The sequence below is a fragment of the Mytilus californianus genome, unplaced genomic scaffold (genome assembly GCF_021869535.1).
Source record: "Mytilus californianus isolate M0D057914Y unplaced genomic scaffold, xbMytCali1.0.p SCAF_9, whole genome shotgun sequence".
Lineage (NCBI taxonomy): Eukaryota > Metazoa > Mollusca > Bivalvia > Mytilida > Mytilidae > Mytilus > Mytilus californianus.
In genome coordinates, this window is record NW_026262745.1 from 57,945,516 (window position 1) to 57,965,691 (window position 20,176).

The window sequence follows — 20,176 nt, forward strand, 5'->3', positions numbered from 1 at the left end:
AAAGTTAACATTATGACATTTAAGACGCACAGTTCTAATCGTTTTGAAGGTACTATTGTTCCCATTCTAAACGTTTTAATTAAAACAATATTCTATTGGAAAAAAAATCACCATTCGTAATTTTTAATAAGACAAAACAACATCATCATCAGTGGACGAAAATACATGTGATTCTTTAAACCACAAACATTTGAACCTTTGTAAAAGAAAGTTAAGTCTGTTAATAAATTTTGAAATTGTTAGAAATTAAGGTTTCATCTACCTCAGGCAGAGTTGACCTTAGATGGATTTGGATATTTTTTTAAGTTCTTTCTTGTTATATTACTCTTCAACTGTTTCGGTTCCTAATCATCCGTGACTTTCAAATATTCAATTTTGAGTTTTTCTGATGCAGGTAATTCCAGAGAAGCGCTTCGGATGCATAAGATTTATAACGTGTTTTTTTTTCCTTTTTTATGAACACGAAGACTTAAATCGTCCCGCTTATCACTAGTCACATGTGTGTAACAACTCGTCTTTATGTTTCAATTGTCATCGGATCATCCAGTGTTGGTAGTTTTATAATTGACAAGTTTACTAGCAGATACAAAATATGAACGCACTCGTTAACATGTAGTTTATGTGAGCTTCAGGACATCGATATATTAGAGCTTGCAACTATCAACTTTTTTTAATTTTTGGTTATCAGTACGATTTTCCTTGAACGAAAAGGTTTTTATTGATATACACAGATTAGAACCGTAACATTTATTTCTACGTGTGTATAAAAAAAATGTTTACTATTAATGGTATTCAAAATGTAAATTTTATTTTCTTATTTCTTTTTTTTACGTTTTATTTTGAGTGTATTTCATATAAAAAAGACTAAATCGAATCTTTATCAGTATTATTATTAATATTTAATTTTCAATTCACAAAGAAATGTGCATTTTTTTTATTGGTTTCATTTTTCATTACTTTAACAATAAATAACACAATTCAATATTTTTCTTTGAATTATATCTAAATCATGAATATATCTACATTTTCATATTTCTATAATTATTAGAACAGCATATCGACATTGTTATTCGTGTATATATTTGTCCATATTCTGTTTCATTAAACATTTCCCACAACATTATTGAAGAAAGTTATAAAACATTCATTGATCCAACACATAATTGTGATACAGTCTGTCAACATAAAAGAACAAAATATTAAAATCTTCAAATTGGAAAAAATACACGTGGAACTTAAAATGAAACACAAATGTAGATGTTGTGAATATCCTTTATCGGTAGTTTTTCTCATGAGTGATCTTCGTTATCATATAAACTGTTTTATTTTTCTTTTTCTTTTAACAAAATGGAATAAACCTCTCTATAAAAGTTTTGTATATTCAAATGCACCAGGTGGTAGTAAACAAATGTTACATATTCGATCGGGCTGAAAACAGTTCAATATTTTCTCATGTACAATTTTACTATACGTTACGATACCATGTCGATGTCGGAAACTTCAAAAATTGAAAATGACCTGGTTCAGTAAAAAGTGGGTAAGTTTCTATTTTCCCTTATTTTTCTTGTTATGAAGTATCCCTTCTTCTGTTTATTTCCGTTATAATTTGATATACATGTTTTTTTGATAAACTCGCATAATACTTTTTCTTTAAATTGAACCTGTCCAGATCGTTCAATATATAGTAGATAAATGGTTCAAGATTCCTAAAAAACATACCATTTCGAATTTGTAAATAGAAAATTATTTTTTTGGTGCGTCCGATGCGCTTTAATGATTTTGCGCCAGGAGAAACACTAAGACAAAATCATTGCAAAAACTTACGATGTAGAAACACTTGACAACACAAGAAACGATACGCCAAACATAGACATACAAAATCTTAACCAAATTCATCTTAAGTAAACTTTGTTGGAGGTAGTTGGAATTTCTTTATATTTGCATTATTATCTAAATTGATACGAATACTAGTTATCTTGATTGAATGCAAACCACCTGCCAGGTCTGAAACGTTGTAGTATCTAATAATCTATGCATGGTTTTAATAACGATTATTGGATGAAAGAGAAATTCTTTTAACTCTCAACTGTTCTGTTAAGTTTGAATTTTATAAGGAAGAACGTTTAAACGTATTACTCTATCCAATCGAAAATCCCAAACATACAATTGCTGTTCAAACATTGTCTCGATTTGTTTTAAACTCACATGAAGTAGTGTACTTATGTGAGCTTAGATATTTTCGCAGATTTTTATATTTGCCATTTCAAGTGGGGTAATTATTATATATTTTCTATTGCATAGTTGTGGGTACATTACGGTAAATAGCAGTTATTACAAGCTTTTAGTCAGCCAGTAATCGAAACTGTACCACTCTCCGACTACCACACAATAAAAAAATCAAATAAAAAAAACTAGCTCCTAGGAAATTTCAAAACCAAAAATTCCTTGTAAGATGGCAAAACCAAAAGCTCAAACACATCAAACGAATGAAAAAAAAACTGTCATATGTCTGACTTGCTACAGGCATTTCCTTATGTTAAAAATGTTGGAATAAACATGATTATATAGCTAGATTAACCTCTCACGTATATGACAGTAGCATAAAATCATGTACATAATATGTCAAAATGTCAAAAAATGGGGTAAAACCTAGAGTCTATACTTCAAGACCATCATGTATTATTTGTGAAGTTGATACTGAATATTTATCAACAAGGTATTGGTATCTTCCGATGGATTTTTTTTTTTTTTTTAAAAGGAACGAGACGTTCCTTAACATAACCCTGGTTGATCGTTTTTTGCTCAGACACTTGTGACGTTTTATAAAGCCTAAGTAGCAGCTGGAAAATCTTAAATACCGAATTAGTTTGGAATTGTTTGTCCCATATGCATCTGAAGTTGGTATATTGCTGCTCGGTTGGGGGAAATTAATAATTTTTAAATCACAATCGTCTCGTTTGACGTAGATTCTGATAATGATGTCAAATTCGAGGTATGAGTCTAAAATGAGGTTTAGGAATCCTTGTCTGTTGTTTCTTTAATTTTTAGTTCTGGAATATGCATTAATGGACCTCATTCTTTGATTTTCTTTTTCTTGACAAGTGTCGTGAAGAACACCGAATCGTGTAAAAATAAGAAGAGGTGGACAAGGAAAGTTCCATAAGAACTGCCGACAATTTGGTGAAAAAGTCTGTTTCAAAATTCAACAATATGTTGTCAAAATGAAACTTCAACATACTGATCATCTGTTCCTTGTTGTAGCATGTTTCATCTTTTTGTTCACTTTTAACAAAATATGCCGTATAGTAAAGTATCCCAAAGCAAAGAAAATATAGCATATTCTGTCATTTTTATATCGAAACGCATTGTGATTATTTCTATTAGACGATTTTTTCCATTTCACATCGAGAATAGTAATACAAAGGGTAAAACAAGCTATTTTTATTTTCTAGTGCGGGAAGCCCTGTTTCTCTCGGACAAAACATTGTATTTACCATTTCTAAACGTGTTCATATAGGAAGACGGAGTGTATTGTGTATTCTTCCATTGTATATTTAGTTCACGTTTCCGACACTCGGAATCTCTCAAGATCTTAAACAGATTTTTTCTCGTGTAATGGAGATATTTTTCATAACATGGAACGTACATTTTCTAGTTTTTAGAGAAGAGGATAGAGGAAAGAATTGCTTAAAACATGGATTCAAGGAACGCATGATACTGTTTTGTAAACAATTAATACTTAATGCGATTTTGTGTTTTGCAGAGTATGATTGTGTTCATCTTAAATGTTAAATTCATAGTTAGTAATATTTTTAAATGAAATGTATTGAATTAACACTTAATTCCTCCGCATTGTGTTTGTACAAACAATAAGTGAACACAAATCCTAATGGCTTTGAATTCGTTCTGTAAATGCCTTGTACTGTGTGTATCACAAATAAATAATCATTATGGATAAATTGAAGATATTGGGTTAATAATACTGATATTACTAAAGCAATATGCATTGTTAGGAATGTCATTGCTCATAGTAAAACGCATACATCTGTCTACAGGTAATGGTCATGGAAACTCGATCCATGATATCTTGAGAATGGTAAACTAATATTGCAACAAACAGCACTACTTTTTTTTTCATCAGATAATGTAAATTGTATATCAAAAGTATTCGAAAACGTAAATCATCTGTTATAATAAAACAATCATGAACATCATTGTATAAAGGCATATTATGTATTGTTTAAATCATTTGTAAAATGAAGACACGATCTGGATTTGTGGTTGACAAATTGCATTATCGCATATCGGTTGTTTTTAGGATATTATGAAACAACATCCCTGAATAGGCACTGATATAACTATGGATGTTTTTAAGGATGAAACTATATTCTGTTTACACATATGACTTGCTATTATGATAAAGTGTATGAAGTGTTGTTTAATGCATCGGTAATTAATGTTCACACATATATCTAAAGTGAAACAAAAAGGCAATCGCTAATACATCATTGTCATATAACTTGTGTTTTTTTATAGTCAATATGCATTTTATTACAGCGCTTCTTATAAATTTATATTGATCATGCGTTATTTTACAATTAAAGATACGTATGGAGTTATAATTATCAAGTCACTGACCAAGCTTTTGGTATAGTATTAAACTTTGACTTTCTGTTTAAGAAGCAAGACAGTCGGTTCAATATAGGTTCTAAGTGTCGACAATACTCTTTAATGTAATAATAATATGTTTTATCAACATTTTGAATTCACAAAATAATGTCAAATACTAGATAGTTGAAAGGAACATGGCATTGGTTGTTTTGCATACTAGTGATTAAATTGAGTTTTAGTAAAAGTGTTTACAAAAAAAAAAGCAACAGTCTCATGCCATTTTTTAATATTTCCTTTCGATAGTTCGATTTCCAACTTGTAGATGTTCTGTCGGTGCCGATTGTAAACACGAAATCTGCTCTGTATAATGTCTGGGAAGGTATTGCACACGGATTAATACATATTTCAACTCACTTGATATAATTTTTGTTTACGGTCTTTGATCTTAAGTCACTTTGATGGTTGTCTTAGTTACGAAATTACATATGTTGTGCTATTCTCTATCGTAGATCTAAACCTGCAAAATTATGTATCTTAGGAATGGAGACGATTCAAATAACGTAAAAGATAACCTTTTGCCACACTAAACAAATCAAGTAAAATTATAATCTCTGGAGTCATCACTATCCGTAGTTTTGGTAAATTTCGTAGTTATGTTAAACCTCAAATTTTAAATGTTTACGAAAATTGCATTTATCGTAGTCTTGTATCCATTATAATGATCTATCCACAAACAAACTGATTTTTTTAACCGTAAACATTTGGTACATTCGAAAGTAAATGATTCCAGAAAAAATGTAAAGTTGAATGCGAGTAACGTTTTAATTGCGATATATGTTATCTAATGTAAAAGAGAAAATTTAGAATGGGGAAATTGAAATCGTCACGCTTGTCACAAGGCAACTTTGTGTCACAAGTCAAAATTTGAAGTCGTCTTTCTGATTCAATTGTCAGCAAAACGTCCAGTGTTAGTAGTTGTATTGTCAAGTTTACTAGAATTATAAGAAACATGCGAAATTCCATCACTAGTGAACATGTAGGTTGTGTAAGTAACATGACATCTCTGGTTAAGAACATTAATTGAATAAAGTTGCGAGAACGTCGACATTTTTTCCTACGAAGTTAAAGAAAAATATAGAATATTCGTATAATTCAAATCAAAATTGTATTCTGCGATTTCATACCTCACTTAATCATTTTCAGTGCATTCCTAATCCAACAGGGTTAAATCGGAATGTTATCATTGTAATTGTGAAGTAATTTTTTTAATATTGTAAAAAATTGTTTTCATTATTTGTTTTTATTACTTTTACAATGCACAACACGAATCAGTTTATTTCATTTAATCGTATCTGCATCGTAAATATATCTTTAATTAACATATATCTATATAAGTACAAAAGACAGATCAATATTGTCATTCATGTTAATATCTATCCGCATTCTGGTTCTATAAAATTTCTCACAACGTTTCTATTGTAAGTTACTAACTATTATGTGATTACACACACAATTGTGATACAGTATGTCAACATAAATATGCAAAATATGACAATCCTCTTTTCCGACAAAAAATACACGTGGAAATTCAAATATCTTTTAATGCAGATGTGGTGAAAATATTTACACAATTGTAGTCCTGGATCAGTAGTTTTTCACATGAGTGATCCACTTTGTATTATACTCTTTATTTTTATCGTTAAATATAAAATGAATTAAAACTCTGTATCAAAGTGTTGTACATTCAAATGTGGCAGATGTTAGGAAACATATGTTACGCGTTCGATCTACATCAACACTGTTCAATATTTTCTCATTTACAACTTTACTATACGTTACAATATCATAACGGAAACTTGCAAAGTGAAAATGACCTGTTTTTGTAAAAAGGGGGTAAGTCTATATTTTGATTACTCTTCATGTAAAAGAGGTAGCCTTTCGTCTTTACCTGTTCGTTATGATTTGAGTATTATTTTTCCTGTTAAGGCATGATAACCTATCATTATATTTTAAAACTATGAATAAAATTGGACTTGTCAACAACTTTCAGTAGAATTACATAGTGGTAGATAGCAATAAAAATCCTCAAATTGCATTCCTCTGACACCCAGTTTAATGAAAAGCACAATTAATCATTGCGTGCAACGCATTTTTGTGATTTTCCCGCACGAAAATCATTCAGACAACCTATTTTAAAAGCCAATGAAAAAGACAACTTTGAATACAAGAGGAATCATATGACCAAAAGAAATCGAAAACTAATGCGTTCAATGAGAGCTTTTGCTGAAATTATCTGAGTTGCCAAAACATTCTGCATATATAAAAAAGAAGATGTGGTATGATTTGCAATGAGACAACTCTCCAGAAGAGACCAAATGACACAGAAATTAACAACTTTAGGTCACCGTACTGCCTTCAACAACGAGCAAAGCCCATACCGCACAGACAGCTATAAAAGGTCCCGAATTGACAATGTAAAACAATTCAAACGAGAAAACTAAGTCTTCTTATTACGATTAATAAAAAAATATATATACCTGTAACACTTGACTACTGTTTTAGGTTTAGACTTTTTGAGACAAAAATGGTAAATTTATCAGTCTGCTTGATACCCAGTACCAATTGTGAATGCCAAATATTAGTTTCTAATGAGGAGAGTATGGTAATAGGGCAGACACGTTACTGTATTGTTACTCTGTCATGTATGTCGCATAGCCATATATGTCAATATAACAGTATTATGTTTATCTGATGACACATAAAACCAACTATTTGGGTGTTATTTTGAATTGGCAAGTAGTGCATGCTATACTAGAAATCTCCATTCATTTAAGAGTTCATTCGATTTAAATGATATGACTCCAGTTACGCATTTTTTCCACAATGAATTACAATAACAATCGATATACTACCTATCACATGTTATATAAATACATTTTAACTAAAATACCCATTGTAATTATCCAATTGAAACAAATTCTTATAGAGCCGGTGAACTACGACAGTTATACATACCTCATTGTGTAGAAAACAAACTGCATTATAAATCAATTAGACAGTGATAAAAAATACAAAATGAGGAAACCAAATGAAAAGACATTAGAGGATCTCCTCACTAATTTCAGTTTTGTAAAATTCAGATATCAACTAAACAATCTTAAAACAGAATGAATCAATTCGAAAGAATCGACTAAATTTACAAATGAAATGTGGATCATTAATTGGAACCGATTTTATATTATCTGATTGTATTTATCCATTAACTTATGCTTAAAGATGCCATTAGCGTATAATTCACACAAACAACTGCATTTATCTGCACATGCATTGATACAAATTCTGGATATGTCATGCATATTTTGACTAAGGATTTCATATTTAGACAAAATTATCAAACCACAAAAATTTAGAATGTTTGCACTACAGTGTATATACCAAAGGCAGCAATGTGTCCTCTCGAACAAGAAGCTGCAAGTGTTTAAAATTAGTGTATACACGTTTCTTTTTTTTTTTAGATTAACGTGAATGCGAGGTCTCAATTTTCTTCAACAACATTATGTTCTATTAAAACAGACATAAGATGTATTCTTTAATATGGGAAATATATCAAACGTTTGAAGCAGAATTAATATAAATCTATTTAACGCATCATATTGTTCGGTAATCCTAAAGTAGTAAATACACAGCTTTGTCTAATCAACTGCCTTAATTGATTGTTGATTGACATTAGGAAGGAAAAGAATCAATCATGACTTAAAATCTAACGATATATGTGTATAGGGATTTTCCTTTAGCAAGACTTTTGCAATAATTGTTTGTGAAAAAATAGCATACTACGGTTGAAGGACACCTGAGTGGTTTTAGTAACTCATTGATGTACATTTGTCAGGTTGACAATATTGTATATATATAGCAATATAAATAAGATTAAGTATATATGTTGTACTAGAGAGATAGAAAAAGAGAGGGTGGTAGTCCTTGTTTTTTTTTTGCCATGGCGTTGTCAGTTAACTTACGAGTTTTAGTGACCTTTTGGTATCGTATACCTTTTTTATTGTTTTTTTTTCTTTTTTTTTTACAAATCTGTATGTTCATGAAGGCAACACTAGTATTGAAAGGTCTTGCGAAACAGTTGCAAAATATTAATATGTGTTTACCCTATAGCTTATGCTAAACTAGAAATGACAAAATATGACTTCCTCCCAGCTATTTCTTACTTAATGTTACCTAAAATGATTGAATTCTTGAGTATATCGTATTATGCTTAGAAAACGGGAGAAGAGCTAAACTTTGATTTACTCCAACTTAAACACCCATCATTTTCGCACACAACTGCGTACAAACACTACGAGACATTTCGTCATTGTAATTCTTTCTATGAATAATTCAATATAACTTTTTAAAGTCCTACTTCTTTTATCTCACGTTCGTCTATTATGATTATAAACGTTATGTTTCTTTCAACGATTGTTTTTGTGGAACACACCAACCATATTAAATATGTCCAATCTCGATTACTCAAACATAACTAAACAATTTTCTGGAAGTCAATTGATTTCCTATAAAAATATAAGATAAAACAGAATTGAAAAAAATACAAGATGTAGATCGATTATTGGTAGATTATATAATAGCCATCATGTTTCAAAGTGCATATTGTTGTGACATCTGTTTTATACGTCATATGTTTGTGTACGTCACATGTTTTCGTACGTCACATGTCTTCGTATCATCCATTTTTTCAGTTTCGATAACACACACATATATTGTGACGTGGCTTCCTGTTTCTATATTTAGAACGTCAACAGCACTGCAACGTGATATATATGTATCTAGCAAACATGTTCAAAGTCGTTCTTAAAAAAACATAAACTTAAAATGCTATCAAAATTATTTGTTCAGTCATTTTCTTACTGTCAAAAATAGGTGTCACTAGAAAAAGTTGTTAAAGGAGATTCTTGAGGAATACATGAGTTATAACTATGTCAACTGCCTCTCGGACAACAGATCTTCAGGTCACATAATTGTCTTGTGATTGATGGTGTGACTTATTACAAACTATTAAAACAGTATAATCTTGTTAAAATTAAACCCTATTTTTAAAAGTAGAATTCCATGGACAAAATGCAAAGATATAGACAAAGTTTCAATTTCAGTACATAAATCATCAACCAAAAAGCTTTTGATTTATTTTAAGTACTGGAAAGTATTAACTGATTTGTTTAAGTGTTTATGCCAAGATATGTTTGTCACGAGTAGAAGCATATCGTCTCAATAATGAAATTATCAGAACTTAAATTTTTGAAAACACTTATTTCCGGAGTTTATAGTCATTTACTGTCTGCATATTGATCCTATTTGTTCTTTATGTGAAATCATATGATACTATTTTTATGACAAGTAATAGTAAATGATAAAAATACACAGTGAGCCTTGACAAATATATCTAAGCACATCAAGACATTCGACAGAACATGTTTTTAATATTCAAGTTCAAACGTGAATGGATACTGAGCGGTGGAAAAATTTAGTAAAAAATGTTATTAGTTCGAAAACATATCACACGAAGAAACGGATGCCTTTATATATACAAATACAAAATATTTAGAACACGAGATATGTGCCGTATATTTAAGCTTATCTTTTCATCTGTTCACTACGGTTTTACTATACATCAACGTGTCGTGTCCCATAAGACGGAAATTCATAACTCCTACGACGCTGTACAATGTAAATAAATACTGTTCACATTTATATTAGTCAAATGTTATTACTCATATCCAAGTTAAATAAGAAATACACTGTTGTTTTTAATTTTGTCTATTGTTTTTTTTGCCATCATTCCATCCGCATTTCTTCTACTTCAGCCTTGATTTTGGCTGAAGCTTTTTTTATAGTATTGATTTGTTCCCTATATGATTTGTTTTCTTCCTTTTGATAATCACATTTATGAATATAGATTCCACCACTGCAACAACTGTGTTACTATATTTTTCCACTCGAGACAGTTGAATTTTAATATCTAAAGCCCTAGGCTTGCCGAGCCTTTTAGATAATTACATTTTAACTGTTGAGAGTGGAGAAATATCGTAATACACGAGTTATACTGGTGGAATCTGTTTCTCTGATGATTTTTATCCTTCCTTTTCAAAGATTTGCAGAAAGTTGTGTTCTTTATATGTGACGTCATCAGACAGTGTCGCCTTTTTTCATGACGTCACAATATGAAATTTAGACGAAAGCAAGAAAATTTGACGTCATAATTAAATCAACCAATCATTTGTCGAGAACAATCATTTCACTACACTACAAACCAGTAAAAGTCTGAAATGGCCTATATCTGTACTCGACTGTACTGATTTTTACTCGACCAGTCTGAATTGGTCTGAATTTTACTCGACATTACTCGACCCCAGTCTTAACCATACTCGACTGTACTGATTTGTACTTGACCCTTATCTTTGCCATTGAAAATAGTCTGAACTATTACTCGACCAGTCTGAAACAGTCTTAACCCATTCTCGACCTGAACTCGACCTATTTTTTTCAGTCTAAACCATACTCGACCAAAGGTCTGAACAATACTCGACCAGTCTGAACCATACTTGACCAAATAACCTCTACTTTTTCCAAATTTTAACTGTTAAAATAAATTTCTTTTTAACTGACATGACAACAGCTACAATAAAATAAAGATATATTATAAAAACAGATTTTTACATTGTTACATGATTCTTCGATTTATCGAATAGAGATAGTTAAATCAAATTATCTTATATAATAATTTAATTATATTAATTTTAAAGTTTTAGAGTTTCGTTAAAAAAAATATTTTCTTTTACTTAAAAACCACACCTATACTGAGGGTAATTAAACCTTATTAAGGTGCTTCTTGTTTGGCATGTGTCTTTTTTTTAAAATTAATTTTCCTAAATTCCTAAATAAAAACTACATAGGTTTCATGGTTACATACAAAAAATGTACAATAGTTATATAATTATATTTTTAATGAGGTAACAACAGCCAACAAAATCACTGAAATTGTTTAACCTTATTTTAGAAATATATCTATTATTATATTTTGGGATATATTATATACAATATGTATCAAAAAGGGATAAAAATTAAAGAAATTAATAAAATTGTTCTTCTGATTAGTGGTGAAGTATAAAGTAATACCTCCTGCTTGGGGCAAACTCATGAAAAAGATCACACCTGGTCAGAGAGTATTAAATTCTAAATAACATTCATTCAAAATTGCAACATCCTGTGAAACTTAAATCGCAAGGCCTTTTGAATTCACTAGATAAGTAATACACGAGTTTAAGAAAAATAGGGCTTTCTTTTTACCTGTAAAACACACATGTACTGCGGTAATTAAACCTTATTAAAGTGCTTCTTGTATGCCATGTGTTTAATTTTGACAAAAATTATTTAAATTTAATTGAAATAAATTTTTACTGTATATTTTAAAAAACATTTCCTTTTTTAAAAGTTTATCATAGGATTACTATGGAAGTTCTATTATCATGATTATATTCAATTCTTGGTTTAACAAAACGAAGGTGTCATTTTTTAAATTTATTAAGTTGCTTTTTATGCTATTATATATATATTTTAATAAAAAAAAATTTCACTGCATTATTAACTAAACTCAACTTACACCATAAGTCATACGAGGCTTAAGTTAATGGTGAAAATTGTCCAGTAACCATAAAATATATCTGAAACATTCAAAAAATTTTTAATAACATTGAAAATATTAGTCACAGTTCAGTTTTGAGATTATTTGATCAGCTTGTTTTATTTTTATTTTAAAGGTGATATATATGTATGTATATAAGTGTTGATGAATATGGTGATGAAGTTATATTATGTTTATTGTGAAATTTTGGTTTCAATGCTATATTGAATACATTTTTAATTTCAAATTTTTGTTCAAATTTCTAGCCAGGGGAAATAGCTGTTGTTAAAAACAGTTCCTAAATTGATGAAATACAATAGATAGATACAAAAAATAGGTCTAGATTGGTTAAGACTTGGTTGAGTATGGTTCAGACTAGGTCGAGTATGGTTCAGACTAGGTCGAGTATGGTTCAGACAAGGTCGAGCATGGTTCAGACTAGGTCGAGCATGGTTCAGACGCATATAAAATGGTTAAGTACTGGTCGAGTACAAGTTCAGACTGTTAAGTATGGTTCAGACTACAGTCGAGTATTATCAAGTAAATTTCAGACCAATTCAGACTGGTCGAGTAAAAAGCAGTACAGTCGAGTACAGATATAGGCCATTTCAGACTTTTACTGGTTTGTAGTGCTAGTGAAGAGGAAGATTTTTTACGATCGGTTAGGAAATGTGAAATAAGAAAAAAAAATAGAGAAATTCATTTTATCATCGTTCGCAGTATCGTGAACATTGCTTGTTTTACTCTTTTCTACATATTTTAAATACTTGTTTCATTCATAAAAGAAAACATTTAATATATACATATGGGCTAATTGTCCGATTTGAAAAAAACAACTCATGGTTTAATTCGAATATACAAACCATGTTTAGCAGTGCAATCACAAAACCTCTAATCCATGATTCTTAAACAGGTACAACTGTGAGAGTGTAAACTTATTTTCTGGATTGCTTAAAAAATAAAGAGACCCTAGGTATTCGACCTCTGCTTGTAAGTTGCTTACATACATAAGGTATTGCTTTGTTTTCTTGAGAAAAAAAAGAATATTTTCAAACTAAGACAGAAAGATATAAGTGTACAACGTTGATCCAAAACAAAACTAGAATGAATACTTTGAAAGGTGAGCGTCTTTTACCGTCCATGTTGTCTCATTGACGTATATATAACATTTCCTTTTAATAATCATGATAATTAAACCAAACACCCTATAAAAATCAACGATAATGATTAAAGGGCACACGTGCTATCTAGAGTTCTGCTTATTAAAGTTCGCAAAATATGTTTCTCGTGAGTCTAAGTGAAAGTACAGTGTACAATTATTTAATCCATGACGATAATAGTTAAATGTATTCAATGTTGATTGCAGTTGTTCTTGGGGAATGAAAATGTGGCATACTTAACATGGTCGAAGAAAAGTAGTGAACACAGTGATCAAACAAATACAAAGATGAATTGACAAACATTAATCCATAAAACTCTACAATGAAAACTTTCAAACATTGAATAACACCAATTGCACGGAACGAATGGGAGTAAAGTTACGTAGCCAGGAAGGGCAATCAATTCCTACTCAAAAGATGGCATCCGTCGTTTGATTCATTGCAAGTATTCGGTGCTGTGACTATTTGGACGAAAAAGATCAACGAACCAAGATTTGACTTTTTACTAAGCAAATGGAATATAGATGTTATTTATAGATGTAATCAGGACTGACACTGATATTACATGATGATCAACAAAATTATTGACTCCACCTTAAAAGTGTTATGAACTATTGGTTCAATAGCTTCTTTTAAAATTGTAATCCTAGTTTCTCTATTTTTTTCTCACTATTTTCACATTTCCCAAGCGATTGTGAAAAAAAAACAATGTTCTCCTCACCAGTGAAATATCTGTTCTCGGTAAATGATTGGTCGAAAATTAATTATGACGTCACAATTTCTTAGTTTCTTCTGAATGTTCTATATTGTGGCGACCATGCCAGATGACGTCAAATATATAAAAAAAAAAAAAAAAAAAAAAAACATTTTGCAAATCTCTGAAAAAAAGGACAATACTCATTAGAGAAAACATTTCACCATTATAACTCGTTTATTACGTTATTTCTTCACTCTCAACAGTTGCATCTTAATTATTTAAAAAGCTCGACTGGCCTCGTGCTTTATAGATTAAAATTCAACTGTCTCAAGTAGAGAAATATCGTAACACACTTGTTGCAGTGGTGGAATCTATATTTCATATGAAGTGAAACGTGATAGAAAAAAAAAAATTCTACTGTTAATATTAATTGTGATATTCTATGTTGTCCATTCTTTATTTTCAGTCATTTGACGATGAAAAGCAATTATGTAAGACATCAATTGATTGGAGAAAAAACAAAAATTGTGAACAAGAGCCTCAATATGAAGCGATTATGATACAACTCCAGGAAGCAAACAAAGAGGCAGAACATACATGTGATTTCATTTGTAGAAGTAGTAAAATAATGTGTCATACAGGTAAATAACTTATTAATGTGTGTCCCTGCATGTGATTTTAATTTGTCTTGTTAACGTATTGTCTTCTTGATTTTTCTCAACCTTTAACACAACTGTTGTGATGAATCTAACAATTATATGTTACATTGGAATTACTCCTAGTATATTACTCTGTATTATATTTATATTTGCATCAATTGTTATTGGCTTTGAACATTTGAACTAGCTTTTAGTTACTGCGGGTCCTCTCAGATTTTGTGCTTCTGACATTTGTTTTTGTGCATTATCGATCTGATGAGATAAGCCACTATTTTTCCTAGTGTTTTTCTTATGGTGTGCTTTTACACCAATGACCAAAATTAGGCGAGGTTGAACGCTGTCAAACATGTTAAACCACGCCACATTTTGTATGTGCCTGTCCCAAGTCAGGAGGTATGTAGTTGTCGTTTGTTGTTGAATATCATAGTTATGTTTAGTTTATTATTTTTTCATAAATCAGGCCTTTAATTTCATTTAGAGCATGCTAAATAGAAATGCTAACCTTTACGTCATTTGATCTCTGCTGGAGAGTTGTTTCATTGACAATCATATCACATCTTGTTTATCTTATATAGATACACATATCATGTTTTAGATAAGGATGGAATATACTTCAAAAGCATCCGCTTTGACTCAAATGAAACAAATATCTGAAGAACGACACGAGAAGGATGATTGGTTTTTAATTGTTGCCATAGTTAAGCGCAAGCAGATCGTATTTTTTAACTAACAATCGGCGTTTGTATGGAAACCAACTGTGTTCTTTTTCTTGCTGTCTTGTTTTTTTTTATTCATTAAAGGCCTGCATTAAACATGAGAATCACGGGACAAAGCATTAACAAACTATTTCATCAATTAATATCTGAGCAGTGAAACAGAAAGGATTGTAAAATAAGAACGCGACTCAATGTTGTTGATTCAATTTGTAAAGTTAATCTGTTTTCGTCCTTTAATTATGTGTAATCAAACAACCATCAAATGTTTTAATGAATTAATTTTGCATTGTTCTCAACATATGTTTCAAAGTGTTTAAAAATTGTGACAAACTATTGCAATCTCTTTCATCTTGTATACCTAATTAACCATACCACTGATATTTGTCAATGTCTGAGATAATTGTGTTTTGATCGAACAATAGACTGTATTGCCTTGCTTGATGGACCTATCTGATAATGCTTCTAGGCTTTTATAAGGTGCCGGGAAAATCGATACTCACAAATTATATTATAACGCTAACTAAAAAAATTATAGTTTTATACATTCCAATTACAAAATCATTTCAGGCAACCGTCAAAAAATACAATTCATCACACATTGGTTCATTTGCACGTCTTTTATAATTGTGCATATACAAACATATGTTATTGAACACAAGTAGAAAAGTTTGTTTATTATATATGTGTGTATCTGAGGGCGCCGCTTTTCTATATTCCTCAGTTGCAATGAACTGTATATATGAAAAAAGTAAACTAAAAAAAAAAACTTAAAGCTCAATCCCACCAAATGAATGGAAAACAGCTGTCACATTCCCGAACTGGTACATGCATTTCCTTACGTAGAAAAAAAATGGATTAAACCTGGTTCTAAAACTAGATATGAGATGATAACTCATTGCAACAAGACTATAGCAATTGTTTATGATCAGTCCCTTGGATATAAAATGTCAATCTACTTCATAAATCTTTCGGAGGTTTTATATAAAGTGAGCCTCGCCGTGCTTTCCTTCTGCTGTATAGCGATTATAGAAACCGCTGTATATGCCGCTACATCCCGGAAATTGCTATTTTTGTATCATGTACATGCCATTAGGTACCTATTATATGTTCAGTTGTATGATGTCTAGCTATTGTCTTTATAAAACAAGGATGTCTGATGAGAATATCAATTCGACAAAAATCAAATAAAATTCAATTGAATAGAAAAGGCAACTAAAGGTCATAATACAGCCTTTAACGAGGAACAAAACACACATCGTATAGTCAACTAAAAAGTGCCTGACATAATTAAATTTGAAACAATTCAAACGATAAAAAAACAACTAACTAATTTATGACAGACCAATCAACGAAAAACAAATATGACAGACAGCAATTAACAACAACCACTGAATTAAAGACTCCTTACTTTCGACGAGCACATACCTTATGGTACTAGAGTAAACAAGCGTTTGAGTACTCTGTCGTAACCTGGGAGTGGTGTAATGAAATGGTTGTTAGTATAAGTCGATCCGATGCACTTGGCATGGACCGTACAGAGAATACCAAACTGATATTTGACTTAAATTTCAATTTGTTAAATATATATACATATTGCAAACGTTTATTTTGATCTACAATTATATTTATACAGTCAAAATATATACCTATAATTATTATCAGATTAGAAAATATGTATCATTTTGTCAATATATACCATACTCTGCTGGATGTTAACATTATTATTATTTTTTGTAGTATTTGTGACAGTAATTGTTGGTTTATCTATGACCTTACCGATAACCATGATGTCAGTAGGTAGGTACACCGACCCAATAACAATATAGATTTTGAATAACTGAAAATTTGTAATCAGGTAATATATCCAGTTATGATTGTTTTCTCTAAAAACGTATTCACCAAATGTAATTGGAATCCTTGTATTGTACAATGTGTCTTGCAATTCATCGCAAGATAATGGCAATTACCATACGCATGACGGTTAACCGTAATCTTAAACTGTTGTATATAAATATTACCAAGCATGAGAACGGAACAAAAATGGTTTTAGCTGTTTGCAAAACGTCCAGGGACAAATATTTCATGCAGATTCGAGACCAAAACGTATTCAAACATTTTGAAATATTTCGAAAAAAAGATTCTGAAAAAATGACTCCTAGAAATAGGCCGGATTGAGTGGGGTTTGGAGCGCGATCTATTACTACTGTCGAATCATAGTATGTTTGATAGTGACAGACACATGCACATCAGCATGCAGCAGATTATCAAAGGACAAAACAGATAAGTGTTTCAATTGTTTTAACGAGCAAAAAGCGTCGAATGTAATGCTCCTCTTACAGACCTACAGCTTTGTGTATTTATACATCCCGCACAGCTAACCAACCGCACCCACAGAATGGGTTCTACATGAGGACGGACGACGTCCAATTTGCCTATTCTCTGTGCTATTGTAAACTATTGGTGTAACTTGCTAAAGAGAAAACAGAGAACATGTCAAATTTAAAAGTTAATATAAAATTATAAAGAATGCATAAACTAACGTTGAAGTATTTTCCAATCACTTATCCATGTTAGCCGAACCATTTAACAACAAGTCAAAGTATTGTTCATTAATAGTGAAAACAAAGAATAGGAGAACACTTATATGCACTAAAGTAAGAGCGGCTTTTTAAAGAAATATACAATATTATCGTATGAAAACCGTTATTATAAAACAAAGTAGACCATATTCTTCAGATGTTCATAGGTCATTAACCTGTCGGATTTCAGTTTTTGTATTTTTGAATTGATTCTTAGAATGTCAAATTAGGGCTTGGAACTTCTAACATGTACTACAAAACATCAAAATCTTTCAAATAGCCGCAATTGGGGATCATGTTGTTAATATCCAGATATGAGCTACAACAGCTTTACCTTAACAAATAATCTGCTACAAAATGTTTTTTACAAAGATGCCAATGTGTCCAGTTTAGCATGAATGGAATAACAACTGCCTAGTTTTTCAATTGCAAATTGAAGATTAAATGCAAAAGTGATCCTTTCTGTCCGCACTCAAAAAGTAATATCACAAAGATACTTAACTTCGAGGAAATTCAATCGGAAAGTCCCTAATCACACGGCAAAATCAAATAACAAAACACATCAAACGAATGGACAACAACTGTCATATTCCTGACTTGGTACAGGCATTTTCAAATGTAGAAAATGGTGGATTGAACCTGGTTTTATAGCGCTAAAACTCTCACTTGTACGACAGTCTTATCAAATTCCGCATACTTGATAAACAACTTGTAACTCATTAAGATGTTATCGAAAAAGGAGTACGGTTAATTCATGTCAACTTTTGTATAATTGTAATTGTGACATCTATTTCCATATATGCACACGGTATACATGTGCATCTGCTAGTTTGCATCAATATAGTTGATCAATATATATTTGTATCTTCTTTTTTACATTGTAAGGTGTGAAATATTTGAATGATTGTCCAAAGCAGAAGAAAGTCCCAGTCTACCTATTAGTTGGTGGTTGCTTTGGAATGTTAAAGGTGCTTGGAACAATATGGCGGAACATACGATACCGTCGCTATGACGACATGGATAGCTTCTATGATGGCCATGGAGGTGATGGTGCCTTTGCAGCAAAAACATATCGCATGATGGATATGATAATATCAACTTTCTTATTGGCATGGCTGATAGCTGGTACATATTGGGTATTTAAAATATGGGAGCCACATTATAAACAGTTGCTACATGAACCAAGTAATTGGTGTGACAAGCACGTGTACATGTTTGCTGTATATCAGATAATTGGTTGCTATGCCTTTCTAGCCTTTTTATTATTAACAGTGTGTGTATTGGCTTCGTGTTACAAATTTACAAATGTGTTTGATCATTCATGATACCAGCGAATTCATACGTCTGCATTTGTACTATATATTTATAGAATTGCATTATGTTATACATGGTTGTGTCCAATTTTACGCTTTAGTAATTAGCGCATATTGTTATTATATCAAAAACAAGAATGTTTACTTCTTCCTCTGTATTGAAACTTATTTTTGCAACTATTTGCATTTTTAGATACAGTTAAGAAGGAATATGTTTGTTATGCAAATACAGACAATCTCTATCAAATATGAACAGATCGAGTACACAAAAGACATATTATTATTGTTGTATCTCCCGGAATTAAATCTTTTAAGGTGGATTTTTAAAATTACTTTAACAACTACTTAAATCTTGGTCTTTAAGCTTAAACCGTTAATCTAGCGTTTTGTTTGGTTTACTATATCATAAATGATTAAATACTCATCGTGTGTGGCATAGCAAAATAGAAAACAGGTTTTATAGTATCTATATCCTGTAAGTTGACTGGAACTTAGTTCTGAAATTAACGAGGTTTTGAAATTATAAATGGTGCTTTCGTAGTTATGTCAAGTACAATTTCAGTGAAACATTTACAAATATTTTGTGTATGGTTTTCAGACGAGTCAATATTTTGTGCATGTTTTTTTTTATACAATGGTATGCGTGTAAATATGAATGACACATGTTATGTTTTGTACAATGCTTAGATATATATGTGATAGATCTTTTGCCTGGCATTTGAGTGTGTTATTCTGACCAGTTTGTTTTTGCAATTTT

The 20,176-nt window shown here is 30.9% G+C and overlaps 1 protein-coding gene across 1 annotated transcript in view; it reads left to right on the forward strand.

Annotated features, from left to right (window-relative positions):
- LOC127715427 (transmembrane protein 272-like) overlaps positions 1-19,596 on the forward strand; it is a 42,475-nt gene extending 22,879 nt beyond the window's left edge. Inside the window, exons 2-4 of the mRNA XM_052221460.1 lie at positions 14,619-14,793; positions 17,265-17,324; positions 18,992-19,596. Of these exons, the coding sequence (XP_052077420.1) occupies positions 14,619-14,793; positions 17,265-17,324; positions 18,992-19,431 (675 nt within the window). The 3' untranslated portion in view covers positions 19,432-19,596. The remainder of the gene's footprint in view (positions 1-14,618; positions 14,794-17,264; positions 17,325-18,991) is intronic.
- The last annotated feature ends 580 nt before the right edge of the window (positions 19,597-20,176 follow it).